The sequence below is a fragment of the Heteronotia binoei genome, chromosome 2 (assembly GCF_032191835.1).
Source record: "Heteronotia binoei isolate CCM8104 ecotype False Entrance Well chromosome 2, APGP_CSIRO_Hbin_v1, whole genome shotgun sequence".
NCBI lineage: Eukaryota > Metazoa > Chordata > Lepidosauria > Squamata > Gekkonidae > Heteronotia > Heteronotia binoei.
The window spans coordinates 1,297,251-1,315,879 of NC_083224.1; the positions used below are offsets into that span (position 1 = coordinate 1,297,251).

The 18,629-nt window shown below is 53.2% G+C and overlaps 1 protein-coding gene and 1 non-coding gene across 2 annotated transcripts; one reads left to right on the plus strand and one right to left on the minus strand.

Annotated features, from left to right (window-relative positions):
- Nucleotides 1-2,739: 2,739 nt before the first annotated feature.
- On the minus strand, nucleotides 2,740-17,319 carry DNTTIP1 (deoxynucleotidyltransferase terminal interacting protein 1). Its single transcript, XM_060263868.1, has 12 exons — nucleotides 17,138-17,319; nucleotides 13,051-13,147; nucleotides 10,857-10,955; nucleotides 7,598-7,666; nucleotides 7,314-7,370; nucleotides 6,792-6,853; nucleotides 6,495-6,540; nucleotides 6,138-6,196; nucleotides 5,959-6,019; nucleotides 4,136-4,207; nucleotides 3,183-3,238; nucleotides 2,740-3,030 (listed from the first exon to the last, which is right to left on the minus strand). The coding sequence occupies exons 1-12, from the start codon at nucleotides 17,317-17,319 to the stop codon at nucleotides 2,886-2,888; spliced, it is 1,005 nt and encodes a 334-aa protein (XP_060119851.1). The 3' UTR covers nucleotides 2,740-2,885.
- Nucleotides 8,573-8,639, plus strand: TRNAP-UGG (transfer RNA proline (anticodon UGG)). The gene has a single exon. It is a non-coding gene; the product is annotated as a tRNA-Pro (tRNA).
- Nucleotides 17,320-18,629: the final 1,310 nt, after the last annotated feature.

Below are 18,629 nucleotides of genomic sequence, written 5' to 3' on the forward strand. Positions count from 1 at the left end.
TCAGGCCAGTGGCCCCTCCAGTCCAACACTCTGTGTCACATAAGAACATCAGAGAAGCCCTGTTGGATCAGGACAATGGCCCCTCCAGTCCAACACTCTGTGTCACATAAGCACATAAGAGAAGCCCTGTTGGATCAGGCCAGTGGCCCCTCCAGTCCAACACTCTGTGTCACATAAGAACATAAGAGAAGCCCTGTTGGATCAGGCCAGTGGCCCCTCCAGTCCAACACTCTGTGTCACATAAGAACATAAGAGAAGCCCTGTTGGATCAGGCCAGTGGTCCCTCCAGTCCAACACTCTGTGTCACATAAGAACATAAGAGAAGCCCTGTTGGATCAGGCCAGTGGTCCCTCCAGTCCAACACTCTGCGTCACATAAGAACATAAGAGAAGCCCTGTTGGATCAGGCCACTGGCCCCTCCAGTCCAACACTCTGTGTCACATAAGAACATAAGAGAAGCCCTGTTGGATCAGGCCAATGGCCCCTCCAGTCCAACACTCTGTGTCCCATAAGAACAGAAGAGAAGCCCTGTTGGATCAGGCCAGTGGCCCATTCAGTCCAACACTCTGTGTCACATAAGAACATAAGAGAACCCCGGTTGGATCAGGCCAGTGGCCCCTCCAGTCCAACACTCTGTGTCACATAAGACCATAAGAGAAGCCCTGTTGGATCAGGCCAGTGGCCCCTCCAGTCCAGCACTCTGTGTCACATAAGACCATAAGAGAAGCCCTGTTGGATCAGGCCAGTGGCCCCTCCAGTCCAACACTCTGTGTCACATAAGAACAGAAGAGAAGCCCTGTTGGATCAGGCCAGTGGCCCATCCAGTCCAACACTCTGTGTCACATAAGAACATAAGAGAAGCCCTGTTGGATCAGGCCAGTGGCCCATCCAGTCCAACACTCAGTGTCACATAAGAACATAAGAGAAGCCCTGTTGGATCAGGCCAGTGGCCCCTCCAGTCCAGCACTCTGTGTCACATAAGAACATAAGAGAAGCCCTGGTGGATCAGGCCAGTGGCCCCTCTAGTCCAACACTCTGTGTCACAGAAGAGCATAAGAGAAGCCCTGGTGGATCAGGCCAATGGTCATCCAGTCCAACACTCTGTGTCACAGAAGAACATAAGAGAAGCCCTGGTGGATCAGGCCAGTGGCCCCTCTAGTCCAACACTCTGTGTCACAGAAGAACATAAGAGAAGCCCTGGTGGATCAGGCCAGTGGCCCCTCCAGTCCAACACTCTGTGTCACAGAAGAACATAAGAGAAGCCCTGGTGGATCAGGCCAGTGGCCCCTCCAGTCCAACACTCTGTGTCACATAAGAACATAAGAGAAGCCCTTTTGGATCAGGCCAATGGCCCCTCCAGTCCAACACTCTGTGTCACATAAGAACATAAGAGAAGCCCTGTTGGATCAGGCCAGTGGCCCCTCCAGTCCAGCACTCTGTGTCACATAAGAACATAAGAGAAGCCCTGTTGGATCAGGCCAGTGGCCCCTCCAGTCCAGCACTCTGTGTCACATAAGAACATAAGAGAAGCCCTGTGAGATCAGGCCAATGGCCCATCCAGTCCAACACTTTGTGTCACATAAGAACGTAAGAGAAGCCCTGTTGGATCAGGCCAGTGGCCCATCCAGTCCAACACTCTGTGTCACATAAGAGAAGCCCTGTTGGATCAGGCCAATGGTCCACTCAGTCCAACACTATGTGTCACATAAGAACATAAGAGAAGCCCTGTTGGATCAGGCCAATGGCCCATCCAGTCCAACACTCTGGGTCACATAAGAGAAGCCCTGTTGGATCAGGCCAATGGCCAATCCAGTCCAACACTCTGTGTCACACAGTGACCAAGAAACCCAGGTGCCATCAGGAGAGCCATCAGTGGGGCCAGGACACCAGAAGCCCTCCCACTGTGCCCCCCTCCCAAGCATCAAGAATACAGAGCATCACTGCCCCAGACAGAGAGTTCCATCAATACACTGTGGCTAATAGCCACTGATGGACTTCTGCTCCATATAAGAATATAAGAGAAGCCATGTTGGATTAGGCCAATGGCCCATCCAGTCCAACTGTCTGTGTCACACAGTGGTCAAAAACCGAGGTGCCATCAGGAGGTCCATCATTGGGGCTAGAAGCCCTCCCACTGTGCCCCCCCTAAAGCACCAAGAATACAGAGCATCACTGCCCCAGACATAAGAACACAAGAGAAGTCCTGTTGGATCAGGCCCATGGCCCATCCAGTCCAACAATCTGTGTCACACAGTGGCCAAAAAACCCAAATGGCATCAGGAGGTCCATCATTGGGACTAGAAGCCCTCCCATTGTGCCCTCCCCCCAAGCACCATGAATACAGAGCATCCCTGCTCCAGACACAGAGTTTCATCAATACGCTGTGGCTAATAGCCACTGATGGACCTCTGCTCCATATTTTTATCTCACCCCCTCTTAAAGCTGCCTATGCTTGTAGCCGCCACCACCTGTGGCAGTGAATTCCATGTGTGAATCACCCTTTGGGTGAAGGACTCCTTCACTCTGGGGGGCAGCCTGTGAGGAAGTCCAGCTCCCCCAAGAAGGAAGAGGGCTACATTTCCATGGGGCAGCTACAGGTGTTTGTTTCCTGCAGAGACAAGACACGCAAGTTCTCTCACCCCACCCGCAGCACAGCCAAGAGGCCGCTGAACACCCATCCAGAGACTTCCCTTCCCCTCCCACCCAAAAAGACACAGAAGGTACCAGTTCAAGCAGAGGTGATTTTCAAGTAGAATAGTTTATTCAGAACCTGATTCTTACAGTAACAGTCAGAGACGCAGCTGAATCTTGCATTCTCCCCCCACCCCCCCAAAAAACCACCTCAAGCAGGCCAAAGGCCGGAAGAAGTCCAGTGCAGCCCCCACCTAGGGGTCAGGAGGCCCCTCTGCTGCTGGAGGCAGCTGCTCTCCTTCGCTGCGGAGTTGCTCCATGTACTTCCGCATCTTGGCCGTCATCCACGGCGGGGGGACAAAGGGCTTCAGCTCCTCCAGCTTCAAGTCAAGAGACCCCCTAGGGAGAGTTACGGAAGGGGGGAAGCAGCTCTCCTTGGAGCAACACGCTTGGAGGAAACCTCCTTGCAGCCTCGAAGGGGACTCTCCCGCTGCCTCCTCTGAGCTCTGCCCCCCCCCCCCCAGCCCTCCTGCCCGAGGCCCGTCTCTCACCTGTACTCATCGCTGGCCACCAGATCCTGGATATCCTCTTCTAACAGAAGATAAGCCTAGGAGAGAAGAGAGGCACAAGGACCTGAGGCACCAGAAGAGCTGTTTTGCCCTCCTGCGCTAGAAGGCCACTGTGGAGAGCCAGTGTGGCCTAGTGGTTAGAGAGCGGGACAAGCAGCTGGGAGATCCAGGCTTGAATCCCCTCTCTGCTCACCGGGTGACCCTGGGCCAGTCACGCACACATACTTTACAGAGGTGTGAGGATAAAATGGACAAGAGGAGAACGGACGCCCTTTACGGCCAGGGGCCTGCAGAACTTTGGGATCGCCTCTCGCCATATGAACTCCCCCCCCCCCGGGCTCTGAGGTCTGCTGCTCAACATCTCCTCTTAGTCCCTGCTCCTAAGGACGCCTGGCTGGCTTCAACGAGGGACAGGGCCTTTTCGGTCCAGGCCCCTACCTGGTGGAATGAGCTCCTGCTGGAGATCCGGGCCCTGCGGGACTTATCCAGGTTTCGCAGGGCCTGTAAGACGGAGTTCTTCCGCCAGCCTTTTAAATGATCCAGTGGGCGTCCTTGAAAGTCATCCCTTCCCTCAGCATTTCCCCACTGTGGTGTTCTGCTATGCAACTAGCCATCGGCTGCATGCGGTTTACCGCCTATGTCTAAAAGATTGTTTCCTCTGCTGCTCCTGCTTGGTCACGTCTGTTTTTATGACATTATTTAAACCCTGTTGTTTTATTGTTGTAAGCTGCCCTGAGCCCGCTTGCGGGAGAGAAATCGAAAAATTAAATTAAATTAAAGCCATTCTGGAGATAGAAATGAAGTAAGCAAATAGATTCCTCTTGCCCAGGAAGGGAAGCGACTGTCAGAGACCCATCAGGACTCTTCCTGAAAGAGCCCCAACCACCTCCGCCCCCTGCAAAGCTGGATTCCTGCCCCAGCTCCAGCGCACTCACCATCTTCCCTCCGGTGGCCCTCATATGCTGCTGCTCCGCCAGCCAGTGCTTGTCTTGAGGGTCGGCTGCGTACTGCAGAGAGGGGGCATGGTTAAAAAACGTCCGCTGCTGGTTCTCGGGCCCCAGCAGCCCCACAAGGGGCTCCTGCCCAAAGACCATGCAAAGCTGCACGTGGCCCCCTGGCAGGCTGCTGCGCAATCCTTCCCTCCCATCCTTCCCTTTGCAAACGGGGTCTGAGCAGGGGGGCCGCAAGGAAGGGGTCTCCTTTGCCAGCAAGAAGGCAGCACGAAGCCACTGAAACTGAGGAGGCGAGGCCACACCACCCCGCTCCAAGTTCACAAGGACATCGGAAAATGGCCCCTCCAGTCCAACACTCTGTGTCACACAGTGGCCAAAACCCAGGGGCCATCAGGAGGGCCATCAGTGGGGCCAGGACACTAGAAGCCATCCCACTGTTGCCCCCCCCCCCCCAAGCACCAAGAATTCAGAGCATTCCTGCCCCAGAAATAAGAACATAAGAGAAGCCCTGTTGGATCAGGCCAATGGCCCCTTCAGTCCAACACTCTGTGTCACATAAGAACATAAGAGAAGCCCTGTTGGATCAGGCCAATGGCCCCTTCAGTCCAACACTCTGTGTCACACAGTGGCCAAAACCCAGGGGCCATCAGGAGGTCCATCAGTGGGGCCAGGACACTAGAAGCCATCCCACTGTTGCTCCCCCCAAGCACCAAGAATTCAGAGCATCCCTGCCCCAGAAATAAGAACATAAGAGAAGCCCTGTTGGATCAGGCCAATGGCCCATCCAGTCCAACACTCTGTGTCACACAGTGACCGATATATGTGTGTGTGTGTGTATATATGTATGTATACACACACACACTGTGGCTAATAGCCACTGATGGACTTCTGCTCCATATTATTATCCAATCCCCTCTTGAAACTGGCTATGCTTGTAGCCGCCACCACCTCCTGTGGCAGTGAATTCCACATGTTAATCACCCTTTGGGTGAAGGACTTCCTTTTATCCATTTTAACCTGTTTTAATCAGTTCAGAATTTGAAAATGAGCATGCACAAGTGATAAGCAGACTGCTGTATAAGGAATTTGGATCAGCTTATGAAAAAGCTGGAAACAGTGAAACATGATGAGAAGCTGGCAATCACGTGAAGGTGATTTTTTCCCTTTAGAGCCAATATCTGGGGCTGGAGTCTGTACTTCAAAAAGAATCTGGAGTGAAACCCCCATTGGAGACTGAAAAGTTTCTTCAGAGTCGCCCAGTGGAATGGACTATTGATAAAGGGACTTTCTTTTTCACTTTTTGATATTTCTGTATGAATTCATTTGCTGTTGAAGCATCTATGAAATGAAAAGCAATTTTCCATATTCTAGCAAGGGATTTATTCTTAACACAGTTGTTCTTTGGTAGCATATCGGTACTGTGTTGCCACTGTGTTGTTCTTTTTTCTTCTCTTCTCAACACTTGAGTGACAGAAGACAGCGATTGAGGAGGGACACAGCCAGCACCAGTGTCTCGATGGGCCGGGCCAGGCCAGCCAGCCTTTGGGGCCAAGGTGCTCTCTGCAGCTGCCCTGCTCTGGGCCACGTGGGAGGGGTTTGTGTGGCTTGGGGGCAGAGCACCTGCTTGGCATACAGAAGATCCACACTTTGGTCCCTTAGCATCTCCAGCTACAAGGATCAGGGTGTGTTACAGCTGGAGAGCTGCTGCCAGTCTGAGTAGACCATGCTGAGCTGGATGGAACCAGGGTGTGAGTCATTCTAAGGCAACGTCAAGGGTCCGGGTGTGTCCAGCTACCTGCACTGACCTTAAACAGGTGTGGGTGTTTGATGTACAGCCTGCCTCTGGTTCCTCCCATCCCAAGGGCCCTGGAGCAGGAAAACCAAGAGAGAGATCCCATTTTTGCAACGGGACAGATCCACACTCTTCTTTACCACCCGGACATCTGTGTGGCTCAGGCCAGCCCCTCCCCCAGCATTCACTCACTTGTTTGCTCTTGAGCCAAGAACGAAGGCCGTGCCCTCCGTGATCCGCGAGGGATTCCACTGCAGGGCGAGAGGAAGGGAAGTGCTCTTTCAACTGCACAGGTGGGAAGAGGAGTCCCTACCGGGGGTGGGGAGTTAAAGCTCTCCCCTCCTGCCCTGGCCCCCCTCTGGAAAGCAGATGCTGAGAGGTCAAGTGGTGCGCTGAATCGAACCCACAGTCCATCCAGGCTCACCTGCCGTTTCTGGGCCTAGCCCCCTTCCCTCCTTTTGCCCCCTGGCGGCATCAGGCAACCAGCCTCTCTGCCCGCGTGGGGCTCCCCCCTTGCGGAGAGGAGGCTCCCTCTCACCCGTGCCTCACCTTGGGCCCGTCCCTTTGCAGCGGCTCGCAGGACTTGGTTTTCCACCTAGCAGGAGAAAGAAGCCTCTGGTTGGCGTGGCTTCCAGGGCGGAACCAGGGAAAGGGGCTCTGGCAGGGCTGCTCCCCAAGGAGGCTCCCCCTGCCTGAACCCGGCTCCTTCCTCCTCCACCTGCATAAGAGCTGATTAGCTCAGCACCAACCCCAGCTGCCAGAATCGACGCCAGCATTTGTGGCCCAGCATCTCTTGGCACAGCCTCTCTGGGCTTCTGAGTTGGGGGCTCTTCCCAGGACACTTACATGCTGGTCCCCGAAGCCCCTCGGTCGCTCAACTGGCTCTGTCCTGGAGGCCGCCCCTTCCGCTGAAAGAAGAAGATGATGATGATATTGGATTTATATCCCACCCTCCACTCTGAATCTCAGAGCGGCTCACAATCTCCTTTCCCTTCCTCCCCCACAACAGACACCCTGGGAGGTGGGTGGGGCTGAGTGACCTAAGCTGCCCTTTCAAGGACAGCTCTGCCAGAGCTCTGGCTGACCCAAGAAGGCCATTCCAGCAGGTGCAAGTGGAGAAGTGGGGAATCAAAACCCGGTTCTCCTGGATAAGAGTCCGCGCACTTCACCACTACACCAAACTGGCTCTCAATGAAAGGGTGAAAGCTTCTGTTAGGGCTTCCCCACCGAGGCCCTCTCCTCCCTGCAGAGCCCCGCTGGAAAGAAGCGGACCTTCCCCAGAAGGGGGAGGAGAGTGCCCCTTCCCCTCTTCCTCCTCCAGGGACAGAAGTCGGGTTCTGGGGAAGAGGGCTTCCTAAAGACGCTCACCTTTTTGGGCAGGGGGCTGCCTTGCTGGCTGAGTTCCTCATCTGCTGGGCGGCTCCGCTGGACAGGGGAAAGGAGAAAAGGAGTCAGGAAAGGAGAGTCCCTTGGCTGTGCTGGCACCCAGGTCCAGGGCAAGCGGCCCCCTCGGGCGCAGAATGGCTGGCGTCTCCTCAGCAGAAGCCGACAGAGAGGTCCCTGCAGGACAACCCCCGGCCCAGGGCTCCTCGGCAGGTGACCCTGGAGACACTTTGAGCCCCAGCCTTTGCCTGGGAGAGGCCAGTTTCTACCTTCATCGCTGGCACTTCGTGGGGCAACCTTGCCACCGACTTCTTGCCATCACAGAAGAGGAGTTTGGCCTGCAGGGAGAAGAAATTGTCAGTGGAGTGCCAAAGAAGGGGCCTCGGAACTGGCCTTGGAGAGAACACTCAGCCACCCGAGGGGAGGGCCCAGGAATCCCCCCAACCAGCCCTGTTCTTCGGCCAGGAGTGTGTGTGTGGGTGTGTGTGTGGGTGGGGGGGGGGGGGGGGGTGTGCTTTAACTCAGGGGTGTCAAACATGCGGCCCGGGGGCCGAATCAGTCCCCTGAAAGGCTCCTATCAGGCCCCCAAGAGACTGGCTGTCATCTGCTTCCTCCTCCCTTTCGCTCCCTTCCGCATCACAGCTTGCTTTGCCAGGCTTGCTCAATCGCACAGCAGAGCTACAGAGCAAAACTTCTATTTTCTCCATTGGCTGAGGCTCCTCCTCCTCCCAGTCCCCTGGGGAACGAAGGAAAGAGCCAGAGCTTCCTTTGCCCAGTCCCCTGGATCCCATGGGAGAGATACAAAGAAAGCACCTTTAAGACCAACGAGCGCTAATGTTTTAAGCGTGTTTTAAGTTTCTTAAAAATATATATTTAATTGTGTTTGCGTCCTTTATAAAGTTTATCTCTCTGCTACCTAATCTTAAACAGGTACGCAACATGGCCCGACCCGACATGGCCTGACAAGGTCTCATTTAGGTCAGATTTGGCCCTCATAACAGGAGAGTTTGACACCCCAGCTTTAGCTGGCAAAGCAGCTGGGGAGGGGGAGGGGATGATGCAGGGCTTGTGTTGGGATCTGAACTGCTTGATGTTTCCTCCTTAGATCCTTTTGTTTATTAGCTACCTTTCTCCTTTGCAGAATTCAAGGCAGCTCACAACATTAAAAAAAAATGGCTATTAAAAACCTCCATAAAAACAATGTTAGTAAAATCACAGTGATGAAAGCACATCGGGGGAGGGACGGTGGCTCAGGGGCAGAGCATCTGCTTTGGAAGCAGAAGGTCCCAGGTTCGATCCCCGGCATCTCCAACTCAAAAGGGTCAAAAGGCAAATGGGAACAAAAAACGTCCGCTTGAGACCCTGGAGAGCCGCTGCCAGTCTGAGGAGACAAGACTGACTTTGATGGACTGAGGGTCTGATTCAGTATAAGGCAGCTTCAGATGTTCATATATATGTTCACATAAAATTTAAAAACTCCACTTGGGAGTGCCAATAAATAAATACTAGGCCGCTCGCGTGCACACCTAGATACATCTGTCTTCAACCACCTCCTGAAGATCATTGCGGGTGCACCCCCCAGGGAGGTTGTTCTATAATTGTGGGGTCTCCGCAGAAAAGACCCTCTCTGGCTCGTGAACGTTATAGTAGATGGATGGAACAATGTGGCAGAAAATTTGTATTAATGTTCACCGTAGACTTTAATTTAATAAATTGTATTCACTTGTAATTGTAAATTGTAATAAATCGGGTTAGAACGGATAAAAGAAGGTACTTCTTCACCCAAAGGGTGATTAACATGTGGAATTCACTGCCACAGGAGGTGGTGGCAGCTACAAGCATAGGCAGGTTCAAGAGGAGGTTAGATAAAAATACAGAGCAGAGGTCCATCAGTGGCTATAAGCCACAGCGTGTGTGTGTATATATATATATAAATTTTTGGCCACTGTGTGATACAGAGTGTTGGACTGGATGGGCCATTGGCCTGATCCATCATGGCTTCTCTTATGTTCTTATGTGACACAGAGTGTTGGACTGGATGGGCCACTGGCCTGATCCCACAGGGCTTCTCTTATGTTCTTATGTGGCACAGAGTGTTGGACTGGATGGGCCATTGGCCTGATCCAACGTGACTTCTCTTATGTTCTTATGTATTAAAAAAAATTTAGTGGCTCACAATGGGAAGGCCTCTTCTTCTATCTACAGGTTGTGTTACTTCTCTCAGCGCCTCTGCTGGCGGATCTCCTCAGACTCCCAGAGATCCAGTTTTAATACCAGAGGAAGGAGAGTTCGGGCACTTTTACACATACTCAATAATGCCCTTTCAATCCACTTTGCAACTGGATTTTGCAGCATGAAATGGCAAATTCCATTTGAAAATAGTTGCTGAAGTGGACTAAAACGGAATTATTTGGCATGTGTGAAAGCGCCCTATGTGGGAAGGGGGGGAAGTGTGTAAAGGCCCAGGAAGCCATGGCTTAGGACCGGTTCTCCCCAGGGAAGGCGAACAAGAGAAGAGACAGGGTGCCTCGTGCTGCCTTCCCTTGCTTGGGCTGCACTGCTCACCTCTCCCACCCCCAGAGCAATGCTTCAAATCCCAGGAGGATTCAGTGCTGCTTTCTGCCCTGCTTCCACTCTGGGCTCTGTCACACAGCAGGGGCCAGAAAGGGCCTTCTACTGGCTGTCACCACTCTGGTATGGGTCTATCTGGGAGGGTCCAGAGTGCCCACCCAAACTTTCTTCCTTTTTAACAAAACACCTTCTATCCATGACCGAAGAGATGTAAGGACCCAAGCAGTATAATAACAACAGCCTTGTTGTAAGCACTAAAGAAGAAACAAGTGTGTATGTACAGTGAGTATGGAAACAGTAAAAGGTGGTGTAAAGAAAATAACAGGAGCCCCGTGACGCAGAATGGTAAGCTGCAATACTGAAGTCCAAGCTCTGCTCACGACCTGAGTTCAATCCCGGCAGAAGCTGGAATCAGGTAGCTGGCTCATGGTTGACTCAGCCTTCCATCCTTCGGAGGTCGGTAAAATGAGGACCCAGCTTGATGACTGGGGAAGGCAATGGCAAACCACCCCGTAAAAAGACTGCCATGAAAATGTTGTGAAAGCAATGTCACCTCAGATTCAGAAATGACTGGTGCTTGCACAGGGGACTACCTTGACCTTTTTAAAAGAAAGCAACAGCCCTGACATGACTACCTAAATGTTCTCTTCCTCTAATGCCAACAGACTCACCACCGCTTGAGTGAGGCAACCCTCCTACTGCAGCCTCTCCAGAGAGAACAACCTCTCTAGCTAGTCCTGTTTATGCTTTCTTTCCAGGTCCCACCCCTTTGGTCTCCACTGAGCAAGTTTTCCCTCCTAAATCTCTGCCACCCGGTCAGAGGGACAGATGGAATCCTGGGGGATGTAGGTCCACTAGCAAACCGAGGCAGGCTTCTCCAGGCCTTCTAGGCCTCATGGCCCAGGCATGACAGGCTCTCCACCCTCAGCAAGAGCAGCAGCAGCAGGGAACACCCACCTGCTCCAGGCAGCTCCGACACGTGTCTTGGATCAGCTGCTCGGTGTCCACATCTTCCCCAACGTTTTCTCGCACGTTCCCTGCAGCCTTCTGGAAGAACTTGAAACACGAAAGGTGTTCTTTGAGTGAGGACGGCACAAGAGGACAGAGCCTCTCCCCCAACCGTCACGCTTCCCTTTGCTGCTCCACCCTCCCAAATTCAGCACACTGCAAACCTCCGCAGCAAAGTCTCTCAAAGTCAGCACCCTTCAAACCTCTCATCAGTGCCACCCCCCCCCCCCCACCCTGCCTAGAACCTGGGAAAGGACAGAGAGGCCCAACCTGCAGCAGGCGAGGCACATGGAAAGATGAGGCAGTCTTATCCTGAAACAGACCCTCGGTCCATCAAGGTCGGCCTTGTCTACTCAGACTGTAAAAGGAGGATCCATGGCTCAGTGGCAGAGCCTTTGCTTGGCATGCAGACGGTCCCAGGTTCTATCCCCAGCATCTCCAATTAAAAGATTAGGAGGGACGGTGGCTCAGTGGCAGAGCATCTTCTTGGTAAGCAGAAGGTCCCAGGTTCAGTCCCCGGCATCTCCAACTTGAAAGGGTCCAGGCAAATAGGCATGAAAAACCTCAGCTGGAGACCCTGGAGAGCCGCTGCCAGTCTGGGAAGACAATACTGACTTTGATGCACTGAGGGTCTGATTCAGTAGAAGGCAGCTTCATATGTTCATTTGAACAATGGACCTCCTAAAACCTTTAGGGGAGGGATGGTGGCTCAGTGGTAGAGCATTTGCTTGGTAAGCAGAAGGTCCCAGGTTCAATCCCTGGCATCTCCAAAAAAGGGTCCAGGCAAATAGGTGTGAAAAACCTCCGCTTGAGACCCTGGAGAGCCGCTGCCAGTCTGAGGAGACAATACTGGCTTTGATGGACTAAGGGTCTGATTCAGTATAAGGCAGCTTCATATGTTCATATGACTGGCAGTCGCTTTCCAGGGTCTCAGGCAGAGAAAGGTCTTTCCCATCACCTCCCACCTCATCCCTTTCCACTGGAGGTGCTGCTGGGGATTGAACCTGGGGCCTTCTGCATGCCAAGCAGAGGCTCTTCCACTGAGCCACAGCCCTTCACTAATATTCTACAATCAGCCATCGAGGCCACACATGAAGCTGCCTTCTACTGAATGAGACCAGTGGTCTCTCAAGGCCAGTCTTATTTATTTATTCATTTTTATTTATTTATTTAGGATTTATATCCCGCCCTTCCCACGAGGTGGCTCTTATACTGGATCAGACCTTCAAAGAGCATTGCCTACTCAGTCTGGCAGCCACTCTCCAGTCTCAGGCAGAGAAAGGATTTTCCCATCACCTCCTACCCAATCATATGAACATATGAAGCTGCCTTATACTGAATCAGACCCCCCTGGGTCCATCAAAGTCAGTCTTGTCTACTCAGACGGGCAGCGGCTCTCCAGGGTCTCAAGCTGAGGTTTTTCATGCCTATTTGCCTGGACCCTTTTTAGTTGGAGATGCCGGGGATTGAACGTGGGACCTTCTGCTTACCAAGAAGAGGTTCTACCACTGAGCCACCGTCCCTTCCCTAAAGGTTTTAGGAGATTCATTGTTCAAATGAACATATGAAGCTGCCTTCTACTGAATCAGACCCTCAGTGCATCAAAGTCAGTATTGTCTACTCAGACTGGCAGCAGCTCTCCATGGTCTCAAGCTGAGGCTTTTCATGCCTATTTGCTTGGACCCTTTTGAGTGGGAGATGCTGGGAACTGAACCTGGGACCTTCTGCTTACCAAGCAGATGCTCTATCACTGACCCACCGTCCCTTCCCAATCAGACCCTCGGTCCATCAAAGTCAGTATTGTCCACTCAGACTGCAAGCAGCTCTCCAGGGTCTCAAGCTGAGGTTTTTCACGTCCGCTTGCCTGGACTCTTTTTAGTTGGAGATGCTGAGGATTGAACCTGGGACCTCCAGCTTACCAAGCAGATGCTCTACCACTGAGCCACCGTCACTCCCAATCGTTTAATTGGAGATGTTGGGGATAGAATCTGGGACCGTCTGCATGCCAAGCAAAGGCTCTGCCACTGAGCCATGGATCCTCCTGTCTCCTCCTGTGCTCTCTAGCCTCCCGCTCGCGGGGCCATCACAGAATGTGGAAGGCTGCAAATCCACCTCCCCACTAACACTTTTCATCAGCTCTTACCTTCATGTATTTATTGAAGACAGCCTGGATCTCCTCATTGATCGTGGGCTGCAGAACAGCTCGCAGGAGGTCCATGGAAACCACGGGGTCTGTGAAACTGGACCCAGGAGGGCAGTGAAGACAACCACCTCTGTGCAAGCACACATGTAACACCCCCCCACACACCCAACAGGGGCTGATGCAGGGATTTCGAACCAATTTGTTACAGGGGCAGAACAGACATGACTGAGACCTTGGCTATGTTGGGCTGGGCCACATGTGTACCTGTTTAAGATTAGGTAGCAGAGATATCAACTTTTTAAAGGACACAGACAAACACAACTAAATTCCCTCCCATGAAGACGGCCCTGGAGGTCCCTTCCAACTCTATGATTCTAAAGATTTTTTTATAAACCTCCCCCCTTAAAATATGCTTAAAACATTAGCACTTGTTGGTCTTAAGAACATAAGAACATAAGAGAAGCCATGTTGGATCAGGCCAACGGCCCATCAAGTCCAACACTCTGTGTCACACAGTGGCAAAAAATGTTATATACACACATACACTGTGGCTAATAGCCACTGATGGACCTGTGCTCCATATTTTTATCTAAACCCCTCTTGAAGGTGGCTATACTTGTGGCCGCCACCACCTCCTGTGGCAGTGAATTCCACATGTTAATCACCCTTTGGGTGAAGAAGTACTTCCTTTTATCCGTTTTAACCTGTCTGCTCAGCAATTTCATCGAATGCCCACGAGTTCTTGTATTATGAGAAAGGGAGAAAAGTACTTCTTTCTCTACTTTCTCCATTCCATGCATTATCTTGTAAACCTCTATCATGTCACCCCGCAGTCGACGTTTCTCCAAGCTAAAGAGTCCCAAGCGTTTCAACCTTTCTTCATAGGGAAAGTGCTCCAGCCCTTTAATCATTCTAGTTGCCCTTCTCTGCACCTTCTCTAAAGCTATAATATCCTTTTTGAGGTGCGGCGACCAGAACTGCACACAGTACTCCAAATGAGACCGCACCATCGATTTATACAGGGGCATTATGATACTGGCTGATTTGTTTTCAATTCCCTTCCTAATAATTCCCAGCATGGCATTGGCCTTTTTTATTGCAAACGCACACTGTCTTGACACTTTCAGTGAGTTATCTATCATGACCCCAAGATCTCTCTCTTGATCAGTCTCTGCCAGTTCACACCCCATCAACTTGTATTTGTAGCTGGGATTCTTAGCCCCAATGTGCATTACTTTGCACTTGGCCACATTGAACCGCATCTGCCACGTTGACGCCCACTCACCCAGCCTCAACAGATCCCTTTGGAGTTCCTCACAATCCTCTCTGGTTCTCACCACCCTGAACAATTTAGTGTCATCCGCAAACTTGGCCACTTCACTGCTCACTCCCAACTCTAAATCATTTATGAACAAGTTAAAGAGCATGGGACCCAGTACCGAGCCCTGCGGCACCCCACTGCTTACCGTCCTCCACTGCGAAGACTGCCCATTTATACTCACTCTCTGCTTCCTATTACTCAGCCAGTTTTTGATCCACAAGAGGACCTGTCCTTTTACTCCATGATTCTCAAGCTTTCTAAGGAGCCTTTGATGAGGAACTTTATCAAAAGCTTTCTGGAAGTCAAGGTAAACAACATCTATCGGGTCTCCTTTGTCCACATGTTTGTTCACCCCCTCAAAGAAGGTGCTTTCTTTGTATTTCTCCCATGGAATCCAGGGAACTGGACAAAGGAAGCTCTGGCTCTTTCCTTCCTTCCCCAGGGGACTGGGGGGGGGGGGGGGAGGAACCTCAGCCAATGGAAGGAAGAAAGGCTTGACTCAGTGCAATTGAAAAGCCTGAGGGAACGTAGAATAATAACATTATAGAGTTGGAAGAGACCTCCAGGGTCATCTAGTCCAACCCCCTGCACAATGCACAAAACTCACAAATCCCTAAATTCACAGGACCCTCATTGCAGTCAGATGGCCATCTAGCCTCTCTTTAAGAACCTCCAAGGAAGGAGAGCCCACCACCTCCCGAGGGGGAAGCCTGTTAGAATCATAGAGGAGTTGGAAGGGACCTCCAGCGTCATCTAGTCCAACCGCCTGAACAATGCAGGAAACTCACAAACACCTCCCCCTAAATTCACAGGACCCTCATTGCTGTCAGACGGCCATCTAGCCTCTGTTTAGAAACCTCCAAGGAAGGAGAGCCCACCACCTCCTGAGGAAGCCTGTTCCACTGAGGAATCGCTCTAAACTCACAAATCCCTCCCCTTAAATTCACAGGATCCTCATTGCTGTCAGACGGCCATCTAGCTTCTGTTTAGAAACCTCCAAGGAAGGAGAGCCCCCCACCTCCAGAGGGTAACCGAATGTGGTGGAAGGGCCCTCCAGGGCCATCTAGTCCAACAATGCAGGAAACTCACAAACCCCTCCCCCTAAATTCACAGGACCCTCATTGCTGTCAGACGGTCATCTAGCCTCTGTTGAAAAACCTCCAAGGAAGGAGAGCCCACCTCCTCCAGAGGAGGAAGCCTGTTAGAATCATAGAAGAGTTGGAAGGGACCTCCAGGGTCATCTAGTCCAACCCCCTGCACAAAACAGGGAATTCACAAACACCTCCCCCTAAATTCACAGGACCCTCATCGCTGTCAGATGACCATCCAGCCTCTGTTTAGAAACCTCCAAGGAAGGAAAGCCCACCACCTCCCAAGGAGGAAGCCTGTTAGAATCATAGACGAGCAGGAAGGGACCTCCAGGGTCATCCAGTCCAACCCCCTGCACAAGGCAGGAAACTCACAAACACCTCCCCCTAAATTCACAGGATCATTGCTGTCAGATGGCCATCTAGCCTCTGCTTAAAAACCTCCAAGGAAGGAGAGCCCACCACCTCCTGAGGAGGAAGCCTGTTAGAATCATAGAAGAGCTGGAAGGGACCTCCAGGGTCATCTAGCCCAACCCCCTGCACAATGCAGGAAACTCACAAACCCCTCCCCCTAAATTCACAGGATCTTCATTGCTGCCAGGTGGCCATCCAGCCTCTGCTGAAAAACCTCCAAGGAAGGAGAGCCCACCACCTCCTGAGGAGGAAGCCTGTTAGAATCATAGAAGAGGTGGAAGGGACCTCCAGGGTCATCTAGTCCAACCCCCTGCACAATGCAGGAAACTCACAAACACCTCCCCCTAAATCCACAGGACCTTCATTGCTGTCAGATGGCCCTCCAGCCTCTGCTTAAAAGCCTCCAAGGAAGCCCGTTCTACTGAGGAACCGCTCAAATGGTCAGGCAGTTCTTCTTAATCATAGAATCCTAGAGTTGTAAGGGACCTCCAGGGCCATCTAGTCCAACCCCCTGCACAATGCAGGAAACTCACAAACCCCTCCCCCTCAATTCACAGGATCTTCCTTGCTGTCAGATGGCCATCTAGCCTCTGCTTAAAAACCTCCAAGGAAGGAGAGCCCACCACCTCCCGAGGAGGAAGCCTGTTAGAATCATAGAAGAGCTGGGAAGGACCTCCAGGGCCATCTAGTCCAACCCCCTGCACAAGGCAGGAAACTCACAAACACCTCCCCCTAAATTCACAGGATCATTGCTGTCAGATGGCCATCTAGCCTCTGCTTAAAAACCTCCAAGGAAGGAGAGCCCACCACCTCCTGAGGAGGAAGCCTGTTAGAATCATAGAAGAGCTGGAAGGGACCTCCAGGGTCATCTAGTCCAACCCCCTGCACAATGCAGGAAACTCACAAACACCTCCCCCTAAATCCACAGGACCTTCATTGCTGTCAGATGGCCATCTAGCCTCTGTTGAAAAACCTCCAAGGAAGGAGAGCCCACCACCTCCTGAGGAGGAAGCCTGTTAGAATCATAGAAGAGCTGGGAAGGACCTCCAGGGTCATCTAGTCCAACCCCTGCACAATGCAGGAAACTCACAACGCCCTCTCCCTAAATTCACAGGATCTTCATTGCTGCCAGGTGGCCATCCAGCCTCTGTTTAAAAACGTCCCAGGAAGGAGAGCCCCCACCTCCCGAGGGTAACAGAGTGTGGTGGAAGGGCCCTCCAGGGCCATCTAGCCCAACCCCTGCACAAGCGCCTCCCCCCAATACCTGCTCATCATCTGCGAGCGCCGCCCCCGCCGCTGCACCAGCCGGTGCTTGATCATGATGTTCCAGGGGGGGCTCTGGGCCCCTCCGCCTCTCCCGCCGTCCCCGCCCTCCGTCCGCTGCGCCGCCGCCTCCTGCCCGCCCTCCGGCGGCTGCTGCGCCTCGACCTCCCGGGCGGCCCCCATCCCGCCGCGCCCGCCGCTCCCCGCGTCGCCTGCCTCTGCGTCATCGCCGCGCGACCGCTCCCCGGGCGTTGGTCGCCCTAGCAACGGCCCGCTCTGCGCAGGCGCGGCTGGGGCGGGGGGGGGGGGAGGAAGGGCGGCTCTGGCTGGCCCTCCCCGCCCACAACAGCCCTGCCAGGTGGGCTCAGCCAGCCAGAGGCTTCCCTTCCAGGGCGGGCAGGGCTGAGCAACAGGGCCCCCTTGCAGCAGAACGCGGGATCGGCATGGAAAGGAAGAAGGCTGCAGATTTACACCCCGCCCTTCTCTCTTGAATCAGAGACTCAGAGCGGCCTACAGTCTCCTTTCCCTTCCTCCCCCACAACAGACACCCTGTGAGGCGGGTGGGGCTGAGAGAGCTCTCCCAGAAGCTGCTCTTGCAAGGGCAGAGACTCAGAGCGGCCTACAGTCTCCTTTCCCTTCCTCCTCCACAAAAGACACCCTGTGAGGCGGGTGGGGCTGAGAGGGCTCTCCCAGAAGCTGCTCTTGCAAGGGCAGAGACTCAGAGCGGCCTACAGTCTCCTTTCCCTTCCTCCTCCACAAAAGACACTCTGTGAGGCGGGTGGGGCTGAGAGGGCTCTCCCAGAAGCTGCTCTTGCAAGGGCAGAGACTCAGAGCGGCCTACAGTCTCCTTTCCCTTCCTCCTCCACAAAAGACACCCTGTGAGGCGGGTGGGGCTGAGAGGGCTCTCCCAGAAGCTGCTCTTGCAAGGGCAGAGACTCAGAGCGGCCTACAGTCTCCTTTCCCTTCCTCCTCCACAAAAGACACCCTGTGAGGCGGGTGGGGCTGAGAGGGCTCTCCCAGAAGCTGCTCTTGCAAGGGCAGAGACTCAGAGCGGCCTACAGTCTCCTTTCCCTTCCTCCTCCACAAAAGACACCCTGTGAGGCGGGTGGGGCTGAGAGGGCTCTCCCAGAAGCTGCTCTTGCAAGGGCAGAGACTCAGAGCGGCCTACAATCTCCTTTCCCTTCCTCCTCCACAAAAGACACCCTGTGAGGCGGGTGGGGCTGAGAGGGCTCTCCCAGAAGCTGCTCTTGCAAGGGCAGAGACTCAGAGCGGCCTACAGTCTCCTTTCCCTTCCTCCTCCACAAAAGACACCCTGTGAGGCGGGTGGGGCTGAGAGGGCTCTCCCAGAAGCTGCTCTTGCAAGGGCAGAGACTCAGAGCGGCCTACAGTCTCCTTTCCCTTCCTCCTCCACAAAAGACACCCTGTGAGGCGGGTGGGGCTGAGAGGGCTCTCCCAGAAGCTGCTCTTGCAAGGGCAGAGACTCAGAGCGGCCT